This window comes from Hemiscyllium ocellatum, chromosome 32 (genome assembly GCF_020745735.1).
Source record: "Hemiscyllium ocellatum isolate sHemOce1 chromosome 32, sHemOce1.pat.X.cur, whole genome shotgun sequence".
Taxonomy (NCBI): Eukaryota; Metazoa; Chordata; class Chondrichthyes; order Orectolobiformes; family Hemiscylliidae; genus Hemiscyllium; species Hemiscyllium ocellatum.
The window spans coordinates 20,876,176-20,898,864 of record NC_083432.1 but is presented as its reverse complement, the minus strand read 5'-3'; the positions used below and the strand labels follow the sequence as shown (position 1 = coordinate 20,898,864).

The 22,689-nt window shown below is 42.4% G+C and overlaps 1 protein-coding gene across 1 annotated transcript in view; it reads right to left on the bottom strand.

Annotated features, from left to right (window-relative positions):
- adam11 (ADAM metallopeptidase domain 11) overlaps positions 1-22,689 on the bottom strand; it is a 156,007-nt gene that overhangs the window by 76,196 nt on the left and 57,122 nt on the right. Inside the window, exons 6-7 of the mRNA XM_060848589.1 lie at positions 21,221-21,284; positions 5,935-6,004 (exon numbers count right to left, since the gene is read on the bottom strand). Coding sequence (XP_060704572.1) covers positions 5,935-6,004; positions 21,221-21,284 — 134 coding nt within the window. The remainder of the gene's footprint in view (positions 1-5,934; positions 6,005-21,220; positions 21,285-22,689) is intronic.

The following is a 22,689-nucleotide window of genomic DNA, read 5'->3' as shown; positions in this document are numbered from 1 at the left end:
AATGTCTCCTCTAGCTATTTCTCCCATAGTTAACCTATTGAACGCAAGTACACATAACATTTACTACTATCCAACTCAATCCCCAGCCTCCAACCTCAGAATATTGAAGACTGTTCAGACTTGGAAAATCAGTACGTCCTCACCTTGAGGACTGTTGAGCTTGGTTCTGATCAGTTCCGGAGGATCTTTGTCTCTGAGATATCCTCTGCAGAGGATATAATTCCTTGTGGACTTTGGTGCTGATTCATTTGCTGATCTGGAGGATTCTCAATCTTCTAAATTTCCTTTGCACAGAATCTCTTCATAGACTCGCCACAGTGTCGAAATAGGCCATTCAGTCCAACAAGCCCATACCGACCCTCCAAACCATTCCCTAACCCTATCCATGTCACCCTACATTTCCTCTGGTTAATACTCCTAACCTAATCATCCCTGAACACTAGCACAGCCAATCCACATAACCTGCACATCTGCGGACAGTGGGAGAACTGTCGGGCCACATGGTGGCTCAGTACCATGACATTGGATAATGTAATGGTTGGCACTGCTGCCTCACAAGGACCCGGGTTCGATTCCAGCCTCAGGCGACTGTCTGTGTGGAGTTTGCATATTCTCCCCATGTCTGCATGGGTTTCCTCCAGGTGCTCTGGTTTCGTCCCACAGTCCAAAAATGTGCAGTTTGGGTGAATTGGGCACACTGAAGTGCCTGTGGTGTTCAGGGATGTGTAGGTTAGGAGCATAAGTCAGGGGTAAATGTAGAGTAGTAGGAGAATGGGGTCTGGATGGGTTACTCTTTGGGGGCGATTGGTTTGGAATTGCTGGACCCAATGGCCTGTTTCCACATTGTAGGCATTCTATGAAACCAGAGCAGTCTGAGAAGACCCACGCAGACACAGGGAGACCGTGCAAACTCCACAGAGGCAGTCACCCAAGGTTGAACTCTTCCCTGGGAACTGAGGTAGTTGACCCATTACATCATCAGGGGGACCCTTAAACTCACAAATGTCCATCAAGGGAGATGGCTGCTCCATGAAACAAGCATTTTATGCTTTGTAGCAGATTAGATTTTTGACTGGGCAACATGTAATTGGAAGAAGTAGTCTCTGTTTCACAATATTCTAAATGCTCTTGAGAGTATCCTGAATCTGTGGGCATGGAATCTCATGACATTTATTAAAGCTTATTTCCCTCAGTTACTGATCAAGCTGGATATCTTCAGTTGCCCTCTGTGATGGCTTGAGTGGTGAAATAGATTGTTTAGACTCCCTACGTTGTTACTAAGAGATCACTGCACATTTGAGGCTATTTCTTTTACAGGCACTGACTGTTTTAGAACACAGAGAAGTGTACATTTCCATCAGCCCTATGAAGTCTCTAATGTCCCCCATGTTAACAATATTAAACAGCTCTATATTAATTCGGAGTAATCTCAGTGGATTTTTTCTTCTGTTTGGACTGCTATGAGTCTAGGAAGCCCAATGGAGATTTCCACCAGTGACTCCATGAACACTTCCACCTGGAAGCCTTCTTTGGAGAGGGTGCAAAGAGGTTTACGAGGATGCTGCCTGGACTAGAGGGCTTGTCTTATGAAGAGATGCTGACTAAACTCGGACTTTTCTCTCTGGAGAGGAGGAGGAAGAGAGGTGATCTGATTGAGGTATACAAGGTAATGAGGGGCTTGGATAGAGTTAATAGCCAGAGACTTTTCCCCAGGGCAGGATTGACTGGCATGAGGGGTCGTCATTTTAAGATATTAGGAGGAAGCTTTTGAGGAGATGTTAGAGGTAGGCTCTTTACGCAGAGAGTTGTGATTTCATGGAATGCATTGCCAGCGATAGTGGTGGAAGCAGAGACATTAGGGACATCTAAGCAACCGCTGGACATGTACACGGACAGCAGTGAATTGAGGGGTGCATAGGCTAGGTTATTTTGTTTCAGATTAGAAATAATCTTCGCCACAACATCATGAGCTGAACGGCTTGTTCTGTGCTGTACTTTTCTATGTTCCATTCTATGTTCTAGATGCACAAGGGCAGCACATCCATGGGAACACCACAGCCACAAGTTCTCCTCCAAGCTACTCACCACCCAGACATGGAAATATATCACCCCTCCACGGGGCATAACTACAAATTGAGGGGTGATAGATTTAAGACATATGTCAGAGGCAGGTTCTTTATGCAGAGAGTGGTAAAGGCATGGAATGCCCTGCCTGCCAATGTAGTTAACTCAGCCACATTAGGGAGGTTTATACAATCCTTGGATAAGCATATGGATGATGGTGGGATAGTGGAGGGGGGTGAGCTTAGATTAGATCACAGGTCGGCGCAACATCGAGGGCCGAAGGGCCTGTTTTTCACTGTAATGTTCTATGTTCTATACTGTTGTTGGGTGAAATTCCTAGAATTGTTCCCCTAAGGGCATTGTGGGTCTACCTACAAGCACATGAACCACAGCTCACCACCATCTTCTCAAGGGAAACCAGTGTTGGGCAATTAATGCTGATCCAGCCAGTGATGCCCACCTCCCACGAGTGAATAAATAAATAACAAAAACATTGTTTCTGAACCAGTTCTCTGGGTAAGGTTGTCCATGTTCTCCAGTTCTTCTGATAATTTGATGTCGAGCTCAAAAGTTTTTGAGTACAAACAACATAAAAATCTTCAAATCTCACGTTGCAATGTGACTTGTACCATTTTCTTGACCGGTATTGTGTTTGGTAGTCTCATTTTTGTAGGCTGTAGTTTCTATTTCTTCAGCCAAGGTTCTGACACGAGAGCAACACTTGGTCCTGTATCAAACTTTAAGTCAACAGGATGTCATTGACCAGATGTGGGCGGCACGGTGGCACAGTGGTTAGCACTGCTGCCTCACAGCGCCTGTAGACCCGGGTTCAATTCCCGACTCAGGCGACTGACTGTGTGGAGTTTGCACGTTCTCCCCGTGTCTGCGTGGGTTTCCTCCGGGTGCTCCAGTTTCCTCCCACAGTCCAAAGATGTGCAGATCAGGTGAATTGGCCATGCTAAATTGCCCATAGTGTTAGGTAAGGGGTAAATGTAGGGGTATGGGTGGGTTGCGCTTCGGCGGGTCGGTGTGGACTTGTTGGGCCGAAAGGGCCTGTTTCCACACTGTAAGTCTAAAAAAAAGAAGCTCAACTGGACTCACCACATAAACACAGTGACTACAAGAGCAGGTCAAAGGCTAGTAATACTGTGGCGAGTAACTCACTCCTTGACTCCCCAAAGCCTGTCCACCATCGACAGGCACAAGTCAGGAGTGTGATGGGATATTTTCCACTTGTCTGGATAAGTGCAGCCCCAAAAACAGTCAAGATGCTTTTCACCAACCATGACAAAGCAGCTCACTTTGTGCATGACACTGCATTCACAAGCATCCTCTCCCTCCACCACTGATGCGGAGTCGCAGCAAGATGTTGTGCAGAACTTCACCAAGAATTCTCAGACAGCACCTTCCAAACCCATGACCACTTCTATCTAGAAGGACAAGGGCAGCAGATATATGGGAACACCATCACTTTCAAGTTCTCCTCCAAGCCACTCACCATCCTGACATGGAAATATATTTCTGCTCTTCACAATCACTGGGTCAAAATCTTAGAATTCACTCCCTAAGGGAATTGTGGGTTAACCCATAGCAGATGGACTGCAATGGTGCAAGAAAGCAGCTTACCACCACCTTCTCAAGTGCAACTAGGGATAGGCAATAAATCACCTCAATACTGCTTATAACCTTTGCTAATTGTATATTCTTATATTCATCAATACTGTTTTAAGTTCAATTACTGTAGAACTTGCTGTGATGTTTTAGTTGCTGGCCTTTTTAAATTCTGCTTAGCAGTGATTCTTTATTAAATTCTTTAACTAAGTTTTAAATTCTGTAACCAAAAGTTTTGTCATGACTTACTTTAAACTATTAAACACAGTTAATTTGTAATACAGTATCCTCACCATTTTTTTTAGGGATTTTCCTCATTTTTATTGATCAAAATGGTGACTACCTATCTTTTCCAGGATTTTCATGGTTTTTATTTTTCCCATTTCTTCCTGTACAAAAAGAATATTTTCTTAGCCTGCATGGTCTAAAACACTTAAACGCTTTCTCCTACGCAACTTTCTAAAAATAAATGTTATACAGTTTAATTATTGTAACTTAGTCATTTTAAATCTTTAACCTCTCTTAACTTTTCTTCTTCTACTAGAATCTTTCACGAGTTTTATTTAAATGTGATCTTTGCATGCTTAAATATATTTAGAGGTTTTCTCAATTCCACAGAGCATATATAAATGTATTTTCTGGCCTTTCATTGATTTTTTTTTACAGCCACACCTCATGGAGCCTCATCTTGATGGAAGTGACACACACTGTGAGAGAGGGAGAACTCTTTTATCACTATCTGGCGTTCCTGACTGGTCTTTGCATTTTATTCATAGTTTACCCCTTTTCCCTTTGGAAGAGCAAATTTTACTCCTGGATCCTTTCCTTCATTCCCACCACGCATCCTTTGCTAATGCTGTTGAAGGTTTGTCTTTGCAGTTCTAAGCTTGTCCTGTTGCTAATTCCACAGTGGGTGTATCTCTCTCTCTGTTGGTTATCATGTTTCAGCTGCTGACGATCTGTATTCTTAAAGTGGCAATCCTTTTCAAAGTGGTAAACACATCTGTCTTCCAAATTTCATTTTCTGGATCATCTTCTCATGTTGAAGGTCTCTGCAAGGAATTTTAATCCACACTGTAGCTCACTATGTGTTGTTGTCCTGATGCCACTATGGGTATCTTTTGGTATCTGCCATAGAGTCATAGAGATGTACAGCATGGTCCAGCCCATCCATGCCGACCAGATATCACAACCCAATCTACTCGCACCTGCCAGCGCCCGGTCCACATCCCTCCAAACCCTTCCTAATCATATACCCATCCAAATGCCTTTTAAATGTTGCAATTGTATCAGCCTCCACTACTTCCTCTGGCAGCTCATTCCATACAAGTACCACCCTCTGTGTGAAAATGTTGCCCCTTAGGTCTTTTTTATATCTTTCCCCTCTCACCCTAAACCTATGCCCTCTAGTTCTGGATTCCCCGACCCAGGGAAAAGACTTTGCCTATTTATCCTATCCATGCCCCTCATAACTTTGTAAACCTCTATAAGGTCACCCCTCAGCTTCCGAAGCTCCAGGGAAAATAGCCCCAGCCTGTTCCACCTCTCCCTGTAGCTCAGATCCTCCAACCCTGGCAACATCCTTGTAAATCTTTTCTGAACCCTTTCAAGTTTCACAACATCTTTCCGATAGGAAGGAGACCAGAATTGCACACAATATTCCAACAGTGGCCTAACCAATGTACTGTACAGCTGCAACAAACATAATTTAGAGTGAAAAGTTGTTTCTGGAACTCACCAAGAATGTATGGTCTATCTAGTGATCATTTGTAAAGGAGACATTGCCATGGATATGCACAGAAAAGACATTCTTCTTGGTCAACAAGATGTTTATGAAAGCAACAAAAGCAACCACATTACTAGTCAGGCAGTTACTTTGACTGTCAGGAGCTGTACTGAATACATTTGCTCCCCAGACAGTCTAGAACTCATTATCTACACTCACAGACTGAGAAATATCAATACAAATGGTGGCATTCAACATGATTTGAACATAAATTCCTTCCAAAACATTATTTTATACAACACGTCCTCCAGCACCAACCTATTTCTTTGACTGCAAGTTTTCTTTATCAAATTGCACCCAATGCTCTAATTGAAAAAATCTTCTTAATCAGAGTTGGGCTGTGCAACGTAACAACTCAATGCTAGCTGGAGCAGAGTGAAACATGACAACGGTCAATTTATATCTCGTCCCCTCTCATATGACACTAACTCAATTAATGTATACCAGAAAATAGTTTAAGAAAAATTCCTTACCAGATGATGTACATCCCACAGGAATCTCAAACCCAGGAGATCTGTATGTAATATGAGGTTGTTGATCATGCTATATGTAAGAGGAGAACAACAATGTTATATCTGAGCAGTGTCGAACATGTTGAATTAACCCTATAACTTGATGAATCTGAATACATTTCAGGACCCAATTTGAGGAAATCTCTATTTATGTGATTATGCATTCATACATATTATGCATTCAAAGTGATACTTTGCACAGCAGGCCATTATTAGATTGCAAGGGCCATTTTCTGCATAATGTAATGTAATGTTAAAGGATAAATGATTGTACTGTTTCACCATCTAACTACTGCAGTGATACAAGCAAAATTGAAATACAATCATAGGAAAACATCTGAAGGAAAAAGCAAGCCAGTATTCCGAGGAACCATTCAAAATAAAGCAACTTGTCAACCAGGACAAATTTATCCCAATCCTAATCTAGAAAAATATAAATTTGATCACATTACTGTGCATTGTTGCTGATTAAGTTTTAACATTATCAGAAAGATTTAAAAGTAACTGAAAAGCTTAGAGTCTTGCTCTTATGACTGCAAGGTTGGAATACTTGCAAATCAACTACAAAAGGTCACCACTGGATATCATGGAACATAGAACATAGAACAATACAGCACAGAACAGGCCCTTCGGCCCACGATGTTGTGCCGAACATTTGTCCGAGCTTAAGCACCTATCCATGTACCTATCCAATTGCCGCTTAAAGGTCACCAATGATTCTGACTCTGCCACTCCCATAGGCAGCGCATTCCATGCCCCCACCACTCTCTGGGTAAAGAACCTACACCTGACATCCCCCCTATACCTTCCACCTTTCACCTTAAATTTATGTCCCCTTGTAACACTCTGTTGTACCTGGGGAAAAAGTGTCTGACTGTCTACTCTATCTATTCCTCTGATCATCTTATAAACCTCGATCAAGTCACCCCCCATCCTTCGCTGTTCCAATGAGAAAAAGCCTAGCACTCTCAACCTACCCTCATATGACCTATTCTCCATTCCAAGAAACATCCTGGTAAATCTCCTCTGCACCCTCTCCAAAGCTTCCACATCTTTCCTAAAGTGAGGTGACCAGAACTGCACACAGTACTCCAAATGTGGCCTTACCAAGGTCCTGTACAGCTGCAACATCACCTCACGACTTTTGAGTTCAATCCCTCTGCTAATGAACGCTAATACACCTTCTTACAAGCTCTATCCACCTGAGTGGCAACTTTCAAAGAGCTATGAACTTAGACCCCAAGATCCCTCTGCTCCTCCGCCTTACTAAGAACCCTACCGTTAACCCTGTATTCCGCATTCTTATTTGTCCTTCCAAAATGGACAACTTCACACTTGGCAGGGTTGAACTCCATCTGCCACTCCTCAGCCCAGCTCTGCATCATAGCTAAGTCCCTTTGCAGCCGACAACAGCCCTCCTCACTATCCACAACTCCATCAATCTTTGTATCGTCTGCAAATTTACTGACCCATCCTTCGACTCCCTCTTCCAAGTCATTAATAAAAGTTACAAACAGCAGAGGACCCAGAACTGATCCCTGTGGAACTCCACTTGTAACTGTGCTCCAGGCTGAAGATTTACCATCTACCACCACTTTCTGACTCCGACCGGTTAGCCAGTTCTCTATCCAACTGGCCAAATTTCCCACTATCCCATGCCTCCTGACTTTCTGCATAAGCCTACCATGGGGAACCTTATCAGATGCCTTACTAAAATCCATGTACACTACATCCACTGCTCTAACCTCATCCACTTGCTTGGTCACCTCCCCAAAGAATTCAATAACACTTGTAAGGCAAGACCTACTCCTCACAAATCCGTGCTGGCTGTCCCTAATCAAGCAGTGTCTTTCCAGATACTTCCGGGGTTATCCCTATTCCCTTTTTTGAACAGGGGCACAACATTCGCCACTCTCCAGTCCCCTGGTACCACCCCCGTTGACAGTGAAGACTAAAAGATCATTGCCAACAGCTCTGCAATTTCCTCTCTTGCTTCCCACATGATCCTAGGATATATCCTGTCAGGCCCAGGGGACTTGTCTATCTTCAAGTGTTTCAAAATGCCCAACACATCTTCCTTCCTAACAAGTATCTCCTCTAGCACACCAGTCGGTTTCATACTCTCCTCTTCAACAATACGGTCCCTCTCATTTGTAAATACTGAAGAAAAGTACTCATTCAAGACCTCTCCCATCTCTTCCAACTCAATACACAGTGTCCCACTTTTGTCCTTGATCGGACCTATTCACTATCGGACCTTGATCACTATTCACTGGTTTCATTCACTCACAATAGTCTTAAACTGAAATGAACTGTATTTGACCAGAATGATCGTATGAACAAACTTTGCATTCTGATCTAAATCAGAACATTGACAAAAATAGAACGGAGGTAATTTTACTCTATGTTGAAGAACTAATGTCACATTAACACTGTTATTTGCTTAATTAGTTGTTACAATGTTAGGCATGCTTACACCATTTTTAAAATCCTAATTTATGTGAAAAGTGTATTGGAGCTAAAACTCAGTTGGCTCTAATAAAATCTGTGCGCAAAACACTGAAATAGATTGAAGAAAATGTATATTTTACAATCGATGTATGGAGCTTCCTGAAAATACAACATCTAACCTAAATAAAAATTCAGCTACCCCATTCTGTGCTATCTGCCATCCTCACTGCCTCGTTTCCTGCTCCCCTTGTGGCTCCTCTAAGGCAGCTGGTGGAATTTAAATTCAAATCAAAAAATCTTGGTATTTCTGTTCCAAACTCTAATGCAAAACTATATGCAATTTAAATAAAAATATTTACAGTTTGGTGCACCTGAACCAAAAATTGCCTGCACTTCTTCCTCCCAGCCAATCAGTCCTGCAGTCTTAACCTATAAAAACACTGGAAAAACACTAGTAAACTGTACTAAATTCAAAATGATATGTTTGCCAAGATGGAGTCTGACAATTTGGAGAAGAGTGAAACATTAACTGTTTTCCTGGCCACAGATGCTGCTAAACCCTCTGACTTTCTCCAGCACTTCCTAATTTTATTTAGAGTCTGTCAGCTGTTGAATTCCTAAAATTATACTACAAATATAGCACACAAGTATAAGTACATCAAATCCATTTACACCACAACTTTCACATAAAAATATCTCACATCAATTCTCAAGAGGCCTGAAGAAATTGGAGCAATTCACCAGCTAGTAAAATAAAAACTATTTCCCTGGTCAGATTGTACCCTGAAATGAAGTAGTGCAGAGTGAGTGGGAGCAAGAATCTCTTTCTAGGCAAAGTTCTAACATCACTGAAAAGTAACAGCAGCACCGATGGACAATTACGTAATTTTCAAATTGACAGCAGTTCAAAACAGAATTATAATTGCTTAAAGTGTAGCCATTACTTTAAATTAACTACCACTTCACTTAACATAATAAAGGAATTGGATAGATTGTGCTAAGCACTTGTACGTAATTACTTAACATAATACAACATGAGTCAGCACAAAATGGGAGCGCCATGAAACTATCACACTGCAGGAAGTGGCGACAGAAAGGTGTAAAATACATAATGTCACGTTGCAAGGGACTTTATAATACTTACCCGTGCCATGTGGCCACATCAGAAATAAACCAAAATTATATTACAGCAAGGGTGATAGTGTAGTAATATTTTTTTGAAAAAGAACATAGCAGGTGCTATCAAATGAAAAGTACTAAATTAACAATACATTGACTTTGAGAGACTTTGATATTTGCTTCACTTTGCAAACAACTAATCAGTTAAACTACTGGAATATTCCAATTGCAATATGCTCAATTGTGGACCACAATTCTCTTTTCTGAGAGTACCCTGGCAATGACCAACAATATGAAGCACATGCATTTTGAACACGTAAATTTTAGATCAGAGTGGTGCTGGAATAGCACAACAGGTCAGGCAGCATCCGAGGAGCAGGAAAATCGACGTTTCGGGCAAAAGCGTTTCATTCCTGACGAAGGGCTTTTGCCCGAAACATCGATTTTCCTGCTCCTCGGATGCTGCCTGACCTGTTGTGCTTTTCCAGCAACACTCTGATCTAAACTCTGGGTTCCAGCAGCTGCAGTCCTCACTCTTGCCCATTCTGAACACATAGCTGTGTCTTCTCCCACTCAAAACATTTTAGTACTATTCCTGCCTCCAAAGAAGCTGAGATTCCCAGCATTTTGTTATTATTCTTTATTTGAAACACAGGCGTGTTGCTAAGCCTGTTGAGTTTCTCCAGCACTTCCTGTTTTTATTTAGGGTCCCACAGTTGGTGAACTTTCTAATTCACCATATTTTTTAGTGACACTGACTAAATTCCTCTGAGTACATCGTTGCAATGGAAGTGGGCCAGTTGGAAAATATTGTGTGTATCATGTTTTGAAGTAGGAAAGACTGAAAAGTGACTGGCAAAAATGATGGAAAAGGGAATCCCAGGAAAATGTATGAGTCTGCAGGAACTGATGATGGATTCAGCACCTCCAGCTCCCTGTAGGATATATCTGAAATTGGAAGTGATGCAGTGTGCGCTGGTTGGAAGGAGAATTGGCCCTCTCTGAAATTCCATGGCAGTCTCACCATACTGCACATATACCGGGAGAAGGAGCCAAAGATCAAATCCTTAAATCCATTCCTTTCTGAGGGTGTTCATTCAGGCTGAGTTAGGCCGTTAGGAGCATATATTAAACCTGTTCAATGCTGCCCACCTCTGCACATTTCACCATCTTGCAGCATAAAATCTTTTCCATTGTTTTGGTGTCTTATTCTGATTGCTATGCATTCAAAATTCAACCTTAAACTAAACTCTTCTTTATCTTGAGTATGATCATTGCCACCATCTTACATCATTCTGCTCACCCGTTTCTCTTGTCCTCCCTAACCTACTTCTCGTTATTCCAATGAAGAGTGATTAATAGGAGGAAACCTGGCGGAAGCAGGAGAAGGAATCCAGGAACATCAAGGTCAATTGTGTCATCTCTGTTACTGCTTTAGTCTACATGAATCACGTACCATTGCCTGTTTCAGCAACAGAGAAAAGGCTGAACAACATGCAGTTTTAAAGTATCCACCAAAGCCTCAGGTCGCTTCCGAACACTTTACAACCGATTTAGCATTTTTGAAGTGAAAGCAGAAAGTGTTGGAACACTCTGCAAGCCAGGCAGCATCTGTGGACAGAGAGGTGGAGTTAACCTTTCAGTCAATGACGTTGAAGGGACATGCTACTTGATCCACTAAATGTTCCAACACTTTGTTTTCACTGTGGATTTCTAGTCTCTGTTATGTATGAAATACGGGAGCACTTTACACATCTGTCTAATGTTGCTTGAGGTACTTATATCCACTTGGAATTCAGAATCTTCCAGCTAAGAGATGACAGCCGTCCCAAATGAATCACAGCAGAAAGTGCTGTGGATGAGACCAAACACCCTCAAAATATATTAAGAAAACTAAACTCTAACTTTTCCTTATTTTAAAGGCAAGTGCCAGGCATTGCATTCTGGATGAAACTTTATTGGCCAAACTACCAATCTCTAAGCAAAACACACTTTATTGATATACTATAGATAAAAGATAACAAAAAAAAGAAATTGGAATAACTTCAACTCTACTGGAAAACTTAAGAGAATGACAAAACTTTTAGCTACTGAACAGTAACTGTTCCAATAATAGCAACACCTTATTAACACACCCTTGGCAAAGGCAGATTCAGTAAAACAGATCGTCTCACATGCAATTCTAACAGCAAGAAGAGAATCGCCCGGCTTTAGCTGTAACCGAGAGACAGAAAACAACTTCAGCATGAAGCTTCAAGACTCCAGCAACTGCTATTGAAAAACTAAAACTAGAAATCCTGGTTCTGTGGGAGTCTGACCCCACCCATTCAGGCTGCTTCTATTGTTCCAATGTTTAGAAGAAACTTCAGGCCTCACAAGCTGCCTATTTTACTGGCTCTGCATAGACTGCCCTCCACCTCTCTCTCAACCTTTCTTCATAATAAACCAGACAATGTACACCTCTTAAAGCCATAGTTTTGTCACAAAAGGAAGAGGAGAGAGCTGCATTTTCAGAATACTGAACTTCTAACCATGTGGTTAGAAGGCAGCCTTAAAACTTCAGGCTATAGAGATGGTTTCATAAGCAATACATAACACTGAGCATTGTTTTTTTTAATGCACAGGCTAACACACCCCTTGAAACTAACTTGGCTGAGATATGCATTGGCTCCTAGTAATTTCAGCAAATGCAAACCATTCAGTCTTGTTTGTAAGGTACCCATTTTCTTGCTGTTTGCATACCTATTTTTAATTACCTAAACTTAAAAGCCACCATGGCTGAATACAATCCATTAGAATTTATAAAATATAAATTACCCCCAGCAAAAAGGAATTTATTCTCATTAAAAGCCATATTTTCTCTCTGCACTCCTCCATTCAACTAACTCTTGGAAGTTAGCGGAAAGCTGCATTTCTCCAAACAATTAACATAAGTCATATCCAGATCAGCAACTATAATTTCAGCGAATTTCTCAGTTCAAAATCTTAATGGCGGGATTTGGAGATGCCGGTGTTGGACTGGGGTGTACAAAGTTAAAAAGCGCACAACACCAGGTTATAGTCCAGCAGATTTAATTGGAAGCACACTAGCTTTCGGAGTGATGCTGACTATCACCTGATGAAGGAGCAATGCTCCAAAAGCTAGTGTGCTTCCAATTAAATCTGCTGGACTATAACCTGGTGTTGTGTGCTTTTTAACTTAGTGGCAGGAAATTGATTTAAAATACAGGAAAAAAAACTGGCGTCATCTTACTTCTGACATGGTATCGCCTTGTGCTTCCCCATTGTTGTCAACGACAGAGCAAATAATTCACTGCATTCTACTCCAATAAAAAGCAAGCTGTATAAATGTACTGTAGATAAGCACAACCTTTATTACTAACAAGGTGAAGTCTATTCCCTATTGGACAAATGTATGTGTTTCCCACTCAAACAGAACCTTATCCAGCTTCCTTCTCATTATTTGCATGAACTCCATTTTACTGTAGGTACTAGTAACTAGACAGAAATAACACCGCATATTGGTTCATGCACCTGTCTCTGCCTCTCTCCCTCCACTGAAACTGCCTGACCTGCTGAGTATTTGCAAGCTCTGTTTGTATTTCACATTTCCAACACCTGCAGTATTTTGCTGTTTTAATCATTCAGCATGTTAAGGTACTATGTTTTGCACACAAAGTGCTATCTGGGAGTCCAGCCAAGTTGACAACATTTGGCAAGTTGTCTCAGTTAGCAGTTGTCAAATCTGATCTCTGGCATTGCAAAGCTTGGGCAATGTCCTCTGTGGAGACTTCTAATTGCATTTCTTGTGGGATCTGTCTGGGAGAAGTCCAGGTTCACAGTAATTGGTTTCCTTTGTATTTCCTTCCACTTCATATTGTGCCTTTTCTGACTAACGTGAGCTCTAGTGATGCTTCGTTGCTGTGGTTAGTGATCCTCTGAAATGACAGCAGTTAGATAGTTCCAGAAGGATCCATGCTGTTTTGTAGTAGCAATGCTGCTCTAGTAATTAAACACTTCAACCATAAACCCAGATCTACATGAATTACGAGACTTGTCATATTCAAAGCTGTGTTCTACTATCTTGTTCAAAACTGAAAATGTGTTGCTGGTTAAAGCACAGCAGGTTAGGCAGCATCCAAGGAATAGGAAATTCGATGTTTCGGGCATAAGCCCTTCATCAGGAATGAGGAGAGTGTGCCCAGCAGGCTAAGATAAAAAGTAGGGAGGAGGGACTTGGGGGAGGGGCGATGGAGATGTGATCGGTGGAAGGAGGTCAAGGTGAGGGTGATAGGCCGGAGTGGGGTGGGGGCGGAGAGGTCAGGAAGAAGATTGCAGGTTAGGAAGGCGGTGCTGAGTTGAGGGAACTGACTGAGACAAGGTGGGGGGAGGGGAAATGAGGAAACTGGAGAAATCTGAGTTCATTCCTTGTGGTTGGAGGGTTCCCAGGCGGAAGATGAGGCGCTCCTCCTCCAGCCGTCGTGTTGTTATGTTCTGCCGGTGGAGGAGTCCAAGGACCTGCACGTCCTCGGTGGAGTGGGAGGGAGAGTTAAAGTGTTGAGCCACGGGGTGGTTGGGTTGGTTGGTCCGGGCATCCCAGAGGTGTTCTCTGAAGCATTCCGCAAGTAAGCGGCCCGTCTCCCCAATATAGAGGAGGCCACATCGGGTTCAGCGGATGCAATAGATGTGTGTGGAGGTACAGGTGAACTTGTGGCGGATATGGAAGGATCCCTTGGGGCCTTGGAGGGAAGTGAGGGAGGAGGTGTGGGCGCAAGTTTTACATTTCCTGCGGTTGCAGGGGAAGGTGCCGGGAGTGGAGGTTGGGTTGGTGGGGGGTGTGGACCTGATGAGGGAGTCACGAAGGGAGTGGTCTTTGCGGAACGCTGATAGGGGAGGGGAGGGAAATATATCCCTGGTGGTGGGGTCTGTTTGGAGGTGGCGGAAATGACGGCGGATGATACGTTGTATACGAAGGTTGGTGGGGTGGTAGGTGAGAACAAGTGGGGTTCTGTCCTGGTGGCGGTTGGAGGACCGGGGCTCAAGGGCGGAGGAGCAGGAAGTGGAGGAGATGCGGTGGAGGGCATCGTCGATCACGTCTGGGGGGAACCTGCGGTCTTATCTTGTTCAAAAGGCAGGCAGAAAGAGGAGCACGTGTCTCTCATTAGTTTCTCCAGGAAAGCACGAATAGTTCAGGCTTCAGTATGATGTTCCGTAAGGACAACGAACTGGATCATGCACATTCTGCTGCAGGTAGTGTTCATTTAGATCTGTTTCCATGCATTCCTTTGGTCTTACTCAGTTATCTGACAGGCTAGGTCTTCCCCTTCCCAATTCACGAATGCTCTTTGTGGAATTTATGGATCTGAAAGCAAACGTGGTTCAAAGAATTAACAGGGGGTTTGTCAGGGAATGGATATATGGTTCAACTCTTCCATTTAGGTTGTTTATTTTGACCATGGCTACGTCCTCGAGCGTATGCATAATTTGAAAAAGGCCATGCTGGGCACAGTGAGCTTTGTCAAGCAGCTTTTGGAATATTTTGCAATATCAGGTATCGCATGTTGGTAACATAGACAAGGACAAGGCTTATACAATTAACGGCAGTGAGGTACAACAGAGACACCTCGGGGTTCAGGGATGCAATCCTTTGAAGTTTGCATCACACATAAGCAGGTGTTCAGCACACTTGCCTTCAATGCTCAGGCCTTTGAATGTAGGACTTGGGACGTCATGTTGAGGTTGTATAGGACAATGATGAGGCCTCTTCGAGAGTACTTTGTGCAGTTCTGGTCTCCCTGTTATAGGAAGGATATTATTAAACAGGAGAGGGTTCAGAAAAGATTTACCAGGATGTTGCCAGGAATGGAGGGTTTGAGTAATAAGAACAGACTGAAAAGATTGGAACTTTTTCACTGGAGATGAGGAGGTTGAGGGGTGACCTTATTGAAGTTTGTAAAATCATGAGGGGTACAGTGAATGACAAGGGTTTTTTTTCCCTAGAATGAGGCAGTTCAAAACTAGAAAATGTTTGCAGGGAAGTGGGCCAAACATTTTTGTTTAGGAACACGGTTGCATGGACTGGTTGGACTGAAGGGTCTGTTTCCATGCTACATGACTCAGCTGTGAATAGGACAGATTCTATCCAATAAAAGATGTAGACCAGTTCTAGTGATGTTATAATCAAATCTGATTCAAGCCTAACCTATGGCAAAGGCATCGGAGTGTTCAATATCACACCAGATTGGTAAAAGGATGGATAGGGTCTGGGAGATATCCAGCAGATACAAACATTTTTTTCTCTCTAGATAGCTAAAGGTAGTTTTATTATTGGACACTTCTGGGATCCTGTGTGCCTCTTCTGAAATCTGTGAAGGGCATGATGTGTAAGGGTGAAGAGTGTGGTGCTGGAAAAGCACAGCAGGTCAGGCAGCATCCGAGGTGCAGGAGAATCAATGGTTCGGGCAAAAGCCCTTCATCAGGAATAAGGCTTGTGGGCTGGGGAGGAGTGGAGGAGCTGAGAGATAAATGGAAAGGGGGTGGGGTTGGGGAGGAAGGTAGCTGAGAAAGCAATTAGGTAGATGAAGATGAGGGAGAAGGTGATAGGTCAAGAGAGGAGGTTGGAGCGGATAGGTGATAGACAGGTTAGGAGGGCAGTGCCGAGTTGGAGGCTTGCGATTGGGATAAACTGGGGGGTGGAGAAATGAGGAAACTGTTGAAAACTACATTGATCCCATGAGGTTGCAGGGTTGGGTGGTAAGAGTTTGGCGATGGTGGAGGCCCAGGACCTGCATTTCTTGGGAGGGGGAGTTGAAGTGTTCAGCCATGGGGCGGAGAGGTTGGTTGGTGCAAGTATCCTAGAGATGTTCTCTGAAACGATCCGCAAGTAGGCATCCTGTATCCCTAATGGAAAGGAGACCACATTCGGTGCAATGGATATAGTAGATGACTTTGGTGGAGGTACAGGTAAATTTCTGTCAGATGTGGAAGGATCCTTTAGGGCCTTGGATGGAGATGAGGGGAGTGGGGTGGATGCAGGCTTTGCACTTCCTGTGGTGGCAGGGGAAGGTGCCAGGAGTGGGGTGTGGGCTAGTGGGAGGCACGAACTTGACGAGGGAGTCGCCGAGGGAATGGTCTCTCTGGAATGCTGATGGGATGGGGAGGGAAATATGTCTCTGGTGGTGGGGTCCGTTTGTGGGGGAGGGAAGTGGTAGAGGATGATGTGATGTATATGGAGGTTGGTGGGGTGGAAAGTGAGGACTGGGGTTGGGGGGGTGGGGGGGGGCCTGTCCATCACCTTTACTATCCATCTGCTTCACCCTCCTATCACCTTCTTCCTCACCTTCTTTCTTAGCTACTTTCCTCCCAGTCCCATCCCCCCCCTCCCATTTATCTCTCAGTAGCCCCCGACCCACAAGCCTCATTCCTAGTGATTCTCCTGCTCCTTGGATGCTACCTGACCTGCTGTGCTTTTCCAGCATCACACTCTCAACTCTGATCTCCAGCATTTGCAGTCCTGACTTTCTCCTCTATGATGTGTAAGGGTGTCCACATCCAGCAAAGTAGTGAAGGCTGAGTACAAAGCCATGACTCTATTGAGATCGGTTGCTTAACATTTGTGCTAGGCGTTATGAAGGTACAGGTCTCCTCCTTGTACAGTCATAGATTCATACAGCAAGAAAATAGAGACTTTGGTCCAACCAGTCCATGCTGAACATAATCCCTCACTAAATTGGTCCCACCTGCCTGCTCCTGGCCCATGTCCCTCCAAACCTTTCCTATTCACGTACTTATCCAAATGGCGTTTAAACAATGTAACTGCACCCACATCCACCACTTCCTCAGGAAGTTCATTCCACATGCAAACCACGGGATATTCGAGATACATCAATACTTTCTCGACTGGTGATAGAAACCTTGAGATGTGTGTACTGAGATCTTGAAATAACTTCACAGGGATCTAATTAGTACGATCTGAAATGGACAGATAAGATGATGGAAGTTTGATGTGGGGAGTGCTGAAGGGAACGGGTGGTAGAGGCAGAGACGATCAGACTTCATTTCTCAGATAGTGGCAAAAAACACATTCACGGGATAAAAGATAGAATGACGCTTTTCCTCACGGTCTCTTACAAAACAATCGAAGCTCTGAGCATGCATCGCATTGGGGATCCAAATACACTTCCTCAAAAATATGTTGGGCATTACGGCCAGAGTGTGTCTGGCAAAAAACATGCCCAATGAATTTTCTGGCCAGCTCCACCCTGTTTACGTGTGATTTAGAGTTAGCCAGAAATCACCCTTTCTCCTCTAAGCGCTTGTAGTATCACAGCCATTGTCAGCATTATATTGGAGTCATTAATACAGATGACCCTTTCAGGGATCACTAACAAGGTTAGCATTCTTCATTTATTCCCTGACCATTCAACAATTTTTCTATTTTCCTAAGACCTTCACAGAGTCTGACAGTCTTAACTCTTACAAAATCTAATCCTGTCTGTATGTCTGCCTGCACTGCAGTAACCTAATTACTATGTCAGTTCATTGCCAAGTCAACACTGCAGTAAATATGAGCTATGACACTAAAGTGACTGTGTTTTCAATGGTTTGCCATACAGCTTGATTTATTTATACTGAATGCTGGAGAGTCTTGTTAGTTACCAAGTTTAACGATGAGTGACAACGATAAAATGGTAAGACACGCTACTAGATGCTATAACATTTAAACTACAATTATAAATAGATCAGCATATTTGGATTTTTAATGTTTAACTGGGTCGAATGTTTGAAAAGATCTGTAGCTTGGGTTGTGGATGAGGTTGTAGATTCGTTCACCGGGCCGGTGTAACTTCTGCATTGACAATGTCACCTAGCGAGGTGATGAAATATCTGCAGATAAATATAGCAGCTCAGAAAATAAATCCACAATGTCATTTAACTGGCTGTTCTAATAAAAGCATCTGGTAGTATTGCTGTTGTCTAGTGGCACAATTTTAATTCGTAGGCCAGGATCTTCTCGCCTGTGAGCTAACTATTTTGATTGGCATTAAAACTGCTTTATTTCAGGAACATGGGGCTCAAGTGGACAATAATTAAAGTGAGGCTGAGACTTAGCTATGATTTTATTAAATGGTAGAGGAAGTTCAAATGGCCAAATACTTTCCTCACGTCCTCCTTCTCGTTATCTTATGTTAACCCAGAAACCTATGTGCTGTTAATTTATGAGTGAGGGATAGATTTTTGTGATACTGGGTAAACTCCACGGGTCTTTAAAAACAACACGTGTAATCCAGATATGGAAATCCTGACCCATTTCTCATAAATCCCAGTTTTGTTGGCAAAATGGCATGATCGTGCAGGTGGTAAAACTTGACTCAACAAGGTCATTTGAAGTTAATGCAGAGTTCCAATAAGCAGAAGTCTTGCTGCTCTAATGGCCTCAATCTGTATCACGGGCACTATGATCTTGTGAAGGAAGTGTAAATGCTTATAATGGGTGGTTGGGCTTGTTTATGTGTCATTATCTGAAGTGACTTAAATTCCAAATCCTTTAGAAATGAAGTTAAATTGCAGCTCTTTTGAGTAAAAAAAGCAGATATCCACTGCCAAGGGAATTGATTAAAAGGTCATTTGTTACAGCTTAGGGAGGAAAAAAAATTATTCATCTGTTCTTGCAAATTCAGCAGACTTAATTGTTGCCATTTCTCAAGAACTATTATTACAACGGAGCTCATTATGATTGCTTGGCTGAGGTTCAAAAGCTTCAAGACTATTTATTTCAGTGGGGATGGGGGGCACTACATTCAGAGTTTAATTCATGGATTTAAGAAGATATTAAAGGATTAGCTGTTTTCAACGTGCTAAGTGGGCAGATCTTTGTTAATTTTGGAAATTATTGAGACTTTGTGAGAATTTTACATTTTTTTTTGAACGCACTTTTTTACAATATCAGGTGTGAATGTGAATCTTGAAGATTATTGGAAGTTGGTTTACACTCATCTCCACAGGAGATGGTTTGCCTACAGTGGCAAAGGATATATATGAGGAAGGGGCATAGAGGTATTATTGGAAGTGGATAGGACGTAACTTGAGGGAGGGAGGGAAAAGGGCAAATGGGCTTTTAATATAACCAGGCCAAAGTCTTAGCAAACCAAGATTGGCCTTCTAATAATTCCCCATTAGCACTCACTCACCTCCAGAAATAGCAAGCTCCCATCCAAGAGATTCAATCCCTGCATCCCTGAACTGAAATTATGACAGGTGGGGGCACTTTTATAGATGACGGTTCTGTCAAGTTGAGAAACTTTCTGACTCAACCTTCCCATCTTGTTGGCAAAAATCCAGCTCAAAATGTTTACCTGGTTGAGCTTTCAGAATCCTGTGAAATAAAGGAGCCAAGTCTCCAAACATCAATGCAAGATGTTTATTTACAAACTGCTGGAGATTCAAATATCTCAATGCATTTTCAGGTGCATCAAACATTCAAATCTCTAGATATATTTTTAACCCTGGGAACTCAGGCATGAATTGATAAAATCTTCGACAGATTAGGGGAGTGCTGCTGGAGGTTTACCATCTGAAGCTTGTATGCACAGGTAAGCTTCCAGTTGCTTGTTCAGCCAGGATCAGCCTGCCCATTTGGGCCTTGGTATGCAGGATTATCCAAAACTGGCTGGGGACAGTTCAGCCTTTTGGTGGCAGATGTACAATAAGCCAGACTTCGTGGTCATTCAATACTGAAAGCAGAGCCAAATGGTGAGACAAGCAGCGTAACTAATCAGTATAGCTAGTGTTCTCTCATCTGCAATATATGTGAACACCATTCTATACTGAGCAGTAATTCCAAATAGTGTTGAAACCTTGGATAGATGAGCATGCCTCATCAAATGTTATGTCCTGCAGCAGACGGTAACCCAATCTAGGATCGCAATCTTCAACCAATTGAAATGACATATGCAATTCAATTTGCAATATATCAGTAATTTTGATACTCTAGATTTCCAGGTGATACTCTGCTTACTAGACCTACTTGTAATTAATTCCTTACTTCAGATGTTAGCACATGGATCATTCACACATAGATTAGCTGCTGTGAGGACAATGCTCTCCAAGTTGCTGAGTGACAGCTCAGTATAGTCCAGAGACCACCTCCCTTGCTTCTTTCTTTTTAAACTAATCTCACAGGAGCCAATAAAGTTATTCTGTTAGATGCTGAAAAGGCTAGACAAGGAAGCAGACGTTGATAGTGTGGTGCTGAAAAAGCGCAGCAGGTCAGGCAGCATCAGAGAAGCAGGAGAATCGACGTTTCGGCTATAACCCTTCATTAGGAATGAGGCTTGTAAGGAAGCAGATGTAGTGGGACATATTTCTTGTCAGGCACAAGGTGAACCTATTCTGTTATCACTGAAGCAAGATGAGTACCATCAGAATTACCATGCCATTTCTCAATACAGTCTCCAAGAACTACCTTTGTTATGCAGTTATCAAAGAAAGATGTTTCCAACTCACCATGCTGCACTACTTCAGATCTTACCTTTCAAGGAGACACTCAGAACAATTTGAAAGACAGCTTCTTTTAACTACTTGTAATGGCGAGAGCTCCAAAGAAAATATTTTACTGGCACAACATTGGACAGATGGAGAAAGTTATTGAAGATCTGACAAGAAGATCTGGGCTTACCTGATCAGTTTTGCCATGCATTACTTCAATAACGTAAGTGAAGTTTCCATCATTAAACACACCACTAGAGAGAGAGAATTCATAGTTAGGTGTTAGCTCAAAGGAATCTTATTAAAGTATATTCACAATCCTGACTGATCTCTTGTAGGCTGAATGTGTTAGAAATGTTTGCATTAATAGAAAACCTGCTTTTATCTTTAAAACGCAGTCCTTCTTTATAACTTCTATCTGTTTTTTAAAAAAATTAGTCTTTTTTTTCCCGGGACCTTTTGTTCCTCCTATAATTCATTTGGTCACTTCTGTATATCGGCATACACCCACAATGTTGAAATCCATCTTCCCCATTACCAACTCTTGATCAAGTATAGCATTTATGTAAAACTATATATTTCAATAAATCATTTTATGTTGAAGAAAATCCACAGTGAATTGAGAGATACATCATAATTTTCAACCCAAGTAAATGATGTACACTGACTAACAACAGCAAGCGTGGGAGTTCACTCGAAGATCGATTATACACACTGGTCACATCCTAAATGGCTATAACAGAAGAAACCTATTTTCCCTCAGCCTACTTAACCCGTCTGCAGCTTTTCACACAATTGACTATACCAATTCTTCTCTGATCCATCTGGGTTGGAGTTGCTTTATCTGCTAATCGTAGCCAGAGAATGAGCTGCACTAGCTTAGAAATATAGATACAAAGGAAAATGGGAGCAGGGGTATATAATTCAAGCATCCTGAGACTGTAAACCCTTGTTTTGGACCCCATGGCCAGAGGAAACATCATCCCTGTATCCAGTCTGTCCAGCCCTGACAGAATTTTATATGTCTCACTGAGATATCCTTTTATCCTAAACTCCAGAGACTATCAGCCCTATTGACCAAATCTCTCCTCATAAGACAAAGCTAGCATCCCAGGAAACAACCTACAGAAACTTCACTGAACTCCCTTTATTGCAGGTAGACTTTTTCTCCGGTAAAGAGACCAAAACTGCACACAACCGTCCAAGTGCTCTCTCTCCCCAAGTCCCTGTACAGCTGCTCCCGCTCCTAGACTCAGACCTTCTTGCAATGAATGTCAATGTACCATTTGTCTTTCTAACTGTGTGCTGCACCTGTAAGCTTGCTTCCAGTGACCCATGTACAAGAATGCTCAGGTTCCTTTGTGTGCCTCTTAAAAGAACATTTTTCAATCTATTTAAAAAATACGCTGTCATTCGGCTTTTCCAAAAACAGACCCTACTATTCAGTTTTCTCAAACTAAGTTGACAACTTCACACTTAGCTAAGTTATACTGCATCTGTCATACACTTGTCCACTCACTCGATTGGTCTAAATCACCTTGAAAGTTCTTTTTACATCCTCCTCGCTACTCACAATTCCACCCTGTAGTCATCTGTAAATTGTAAAATATTACTTTTGATTCCCCATCTAATCTATTGATATATGCAATGAACAGGTGC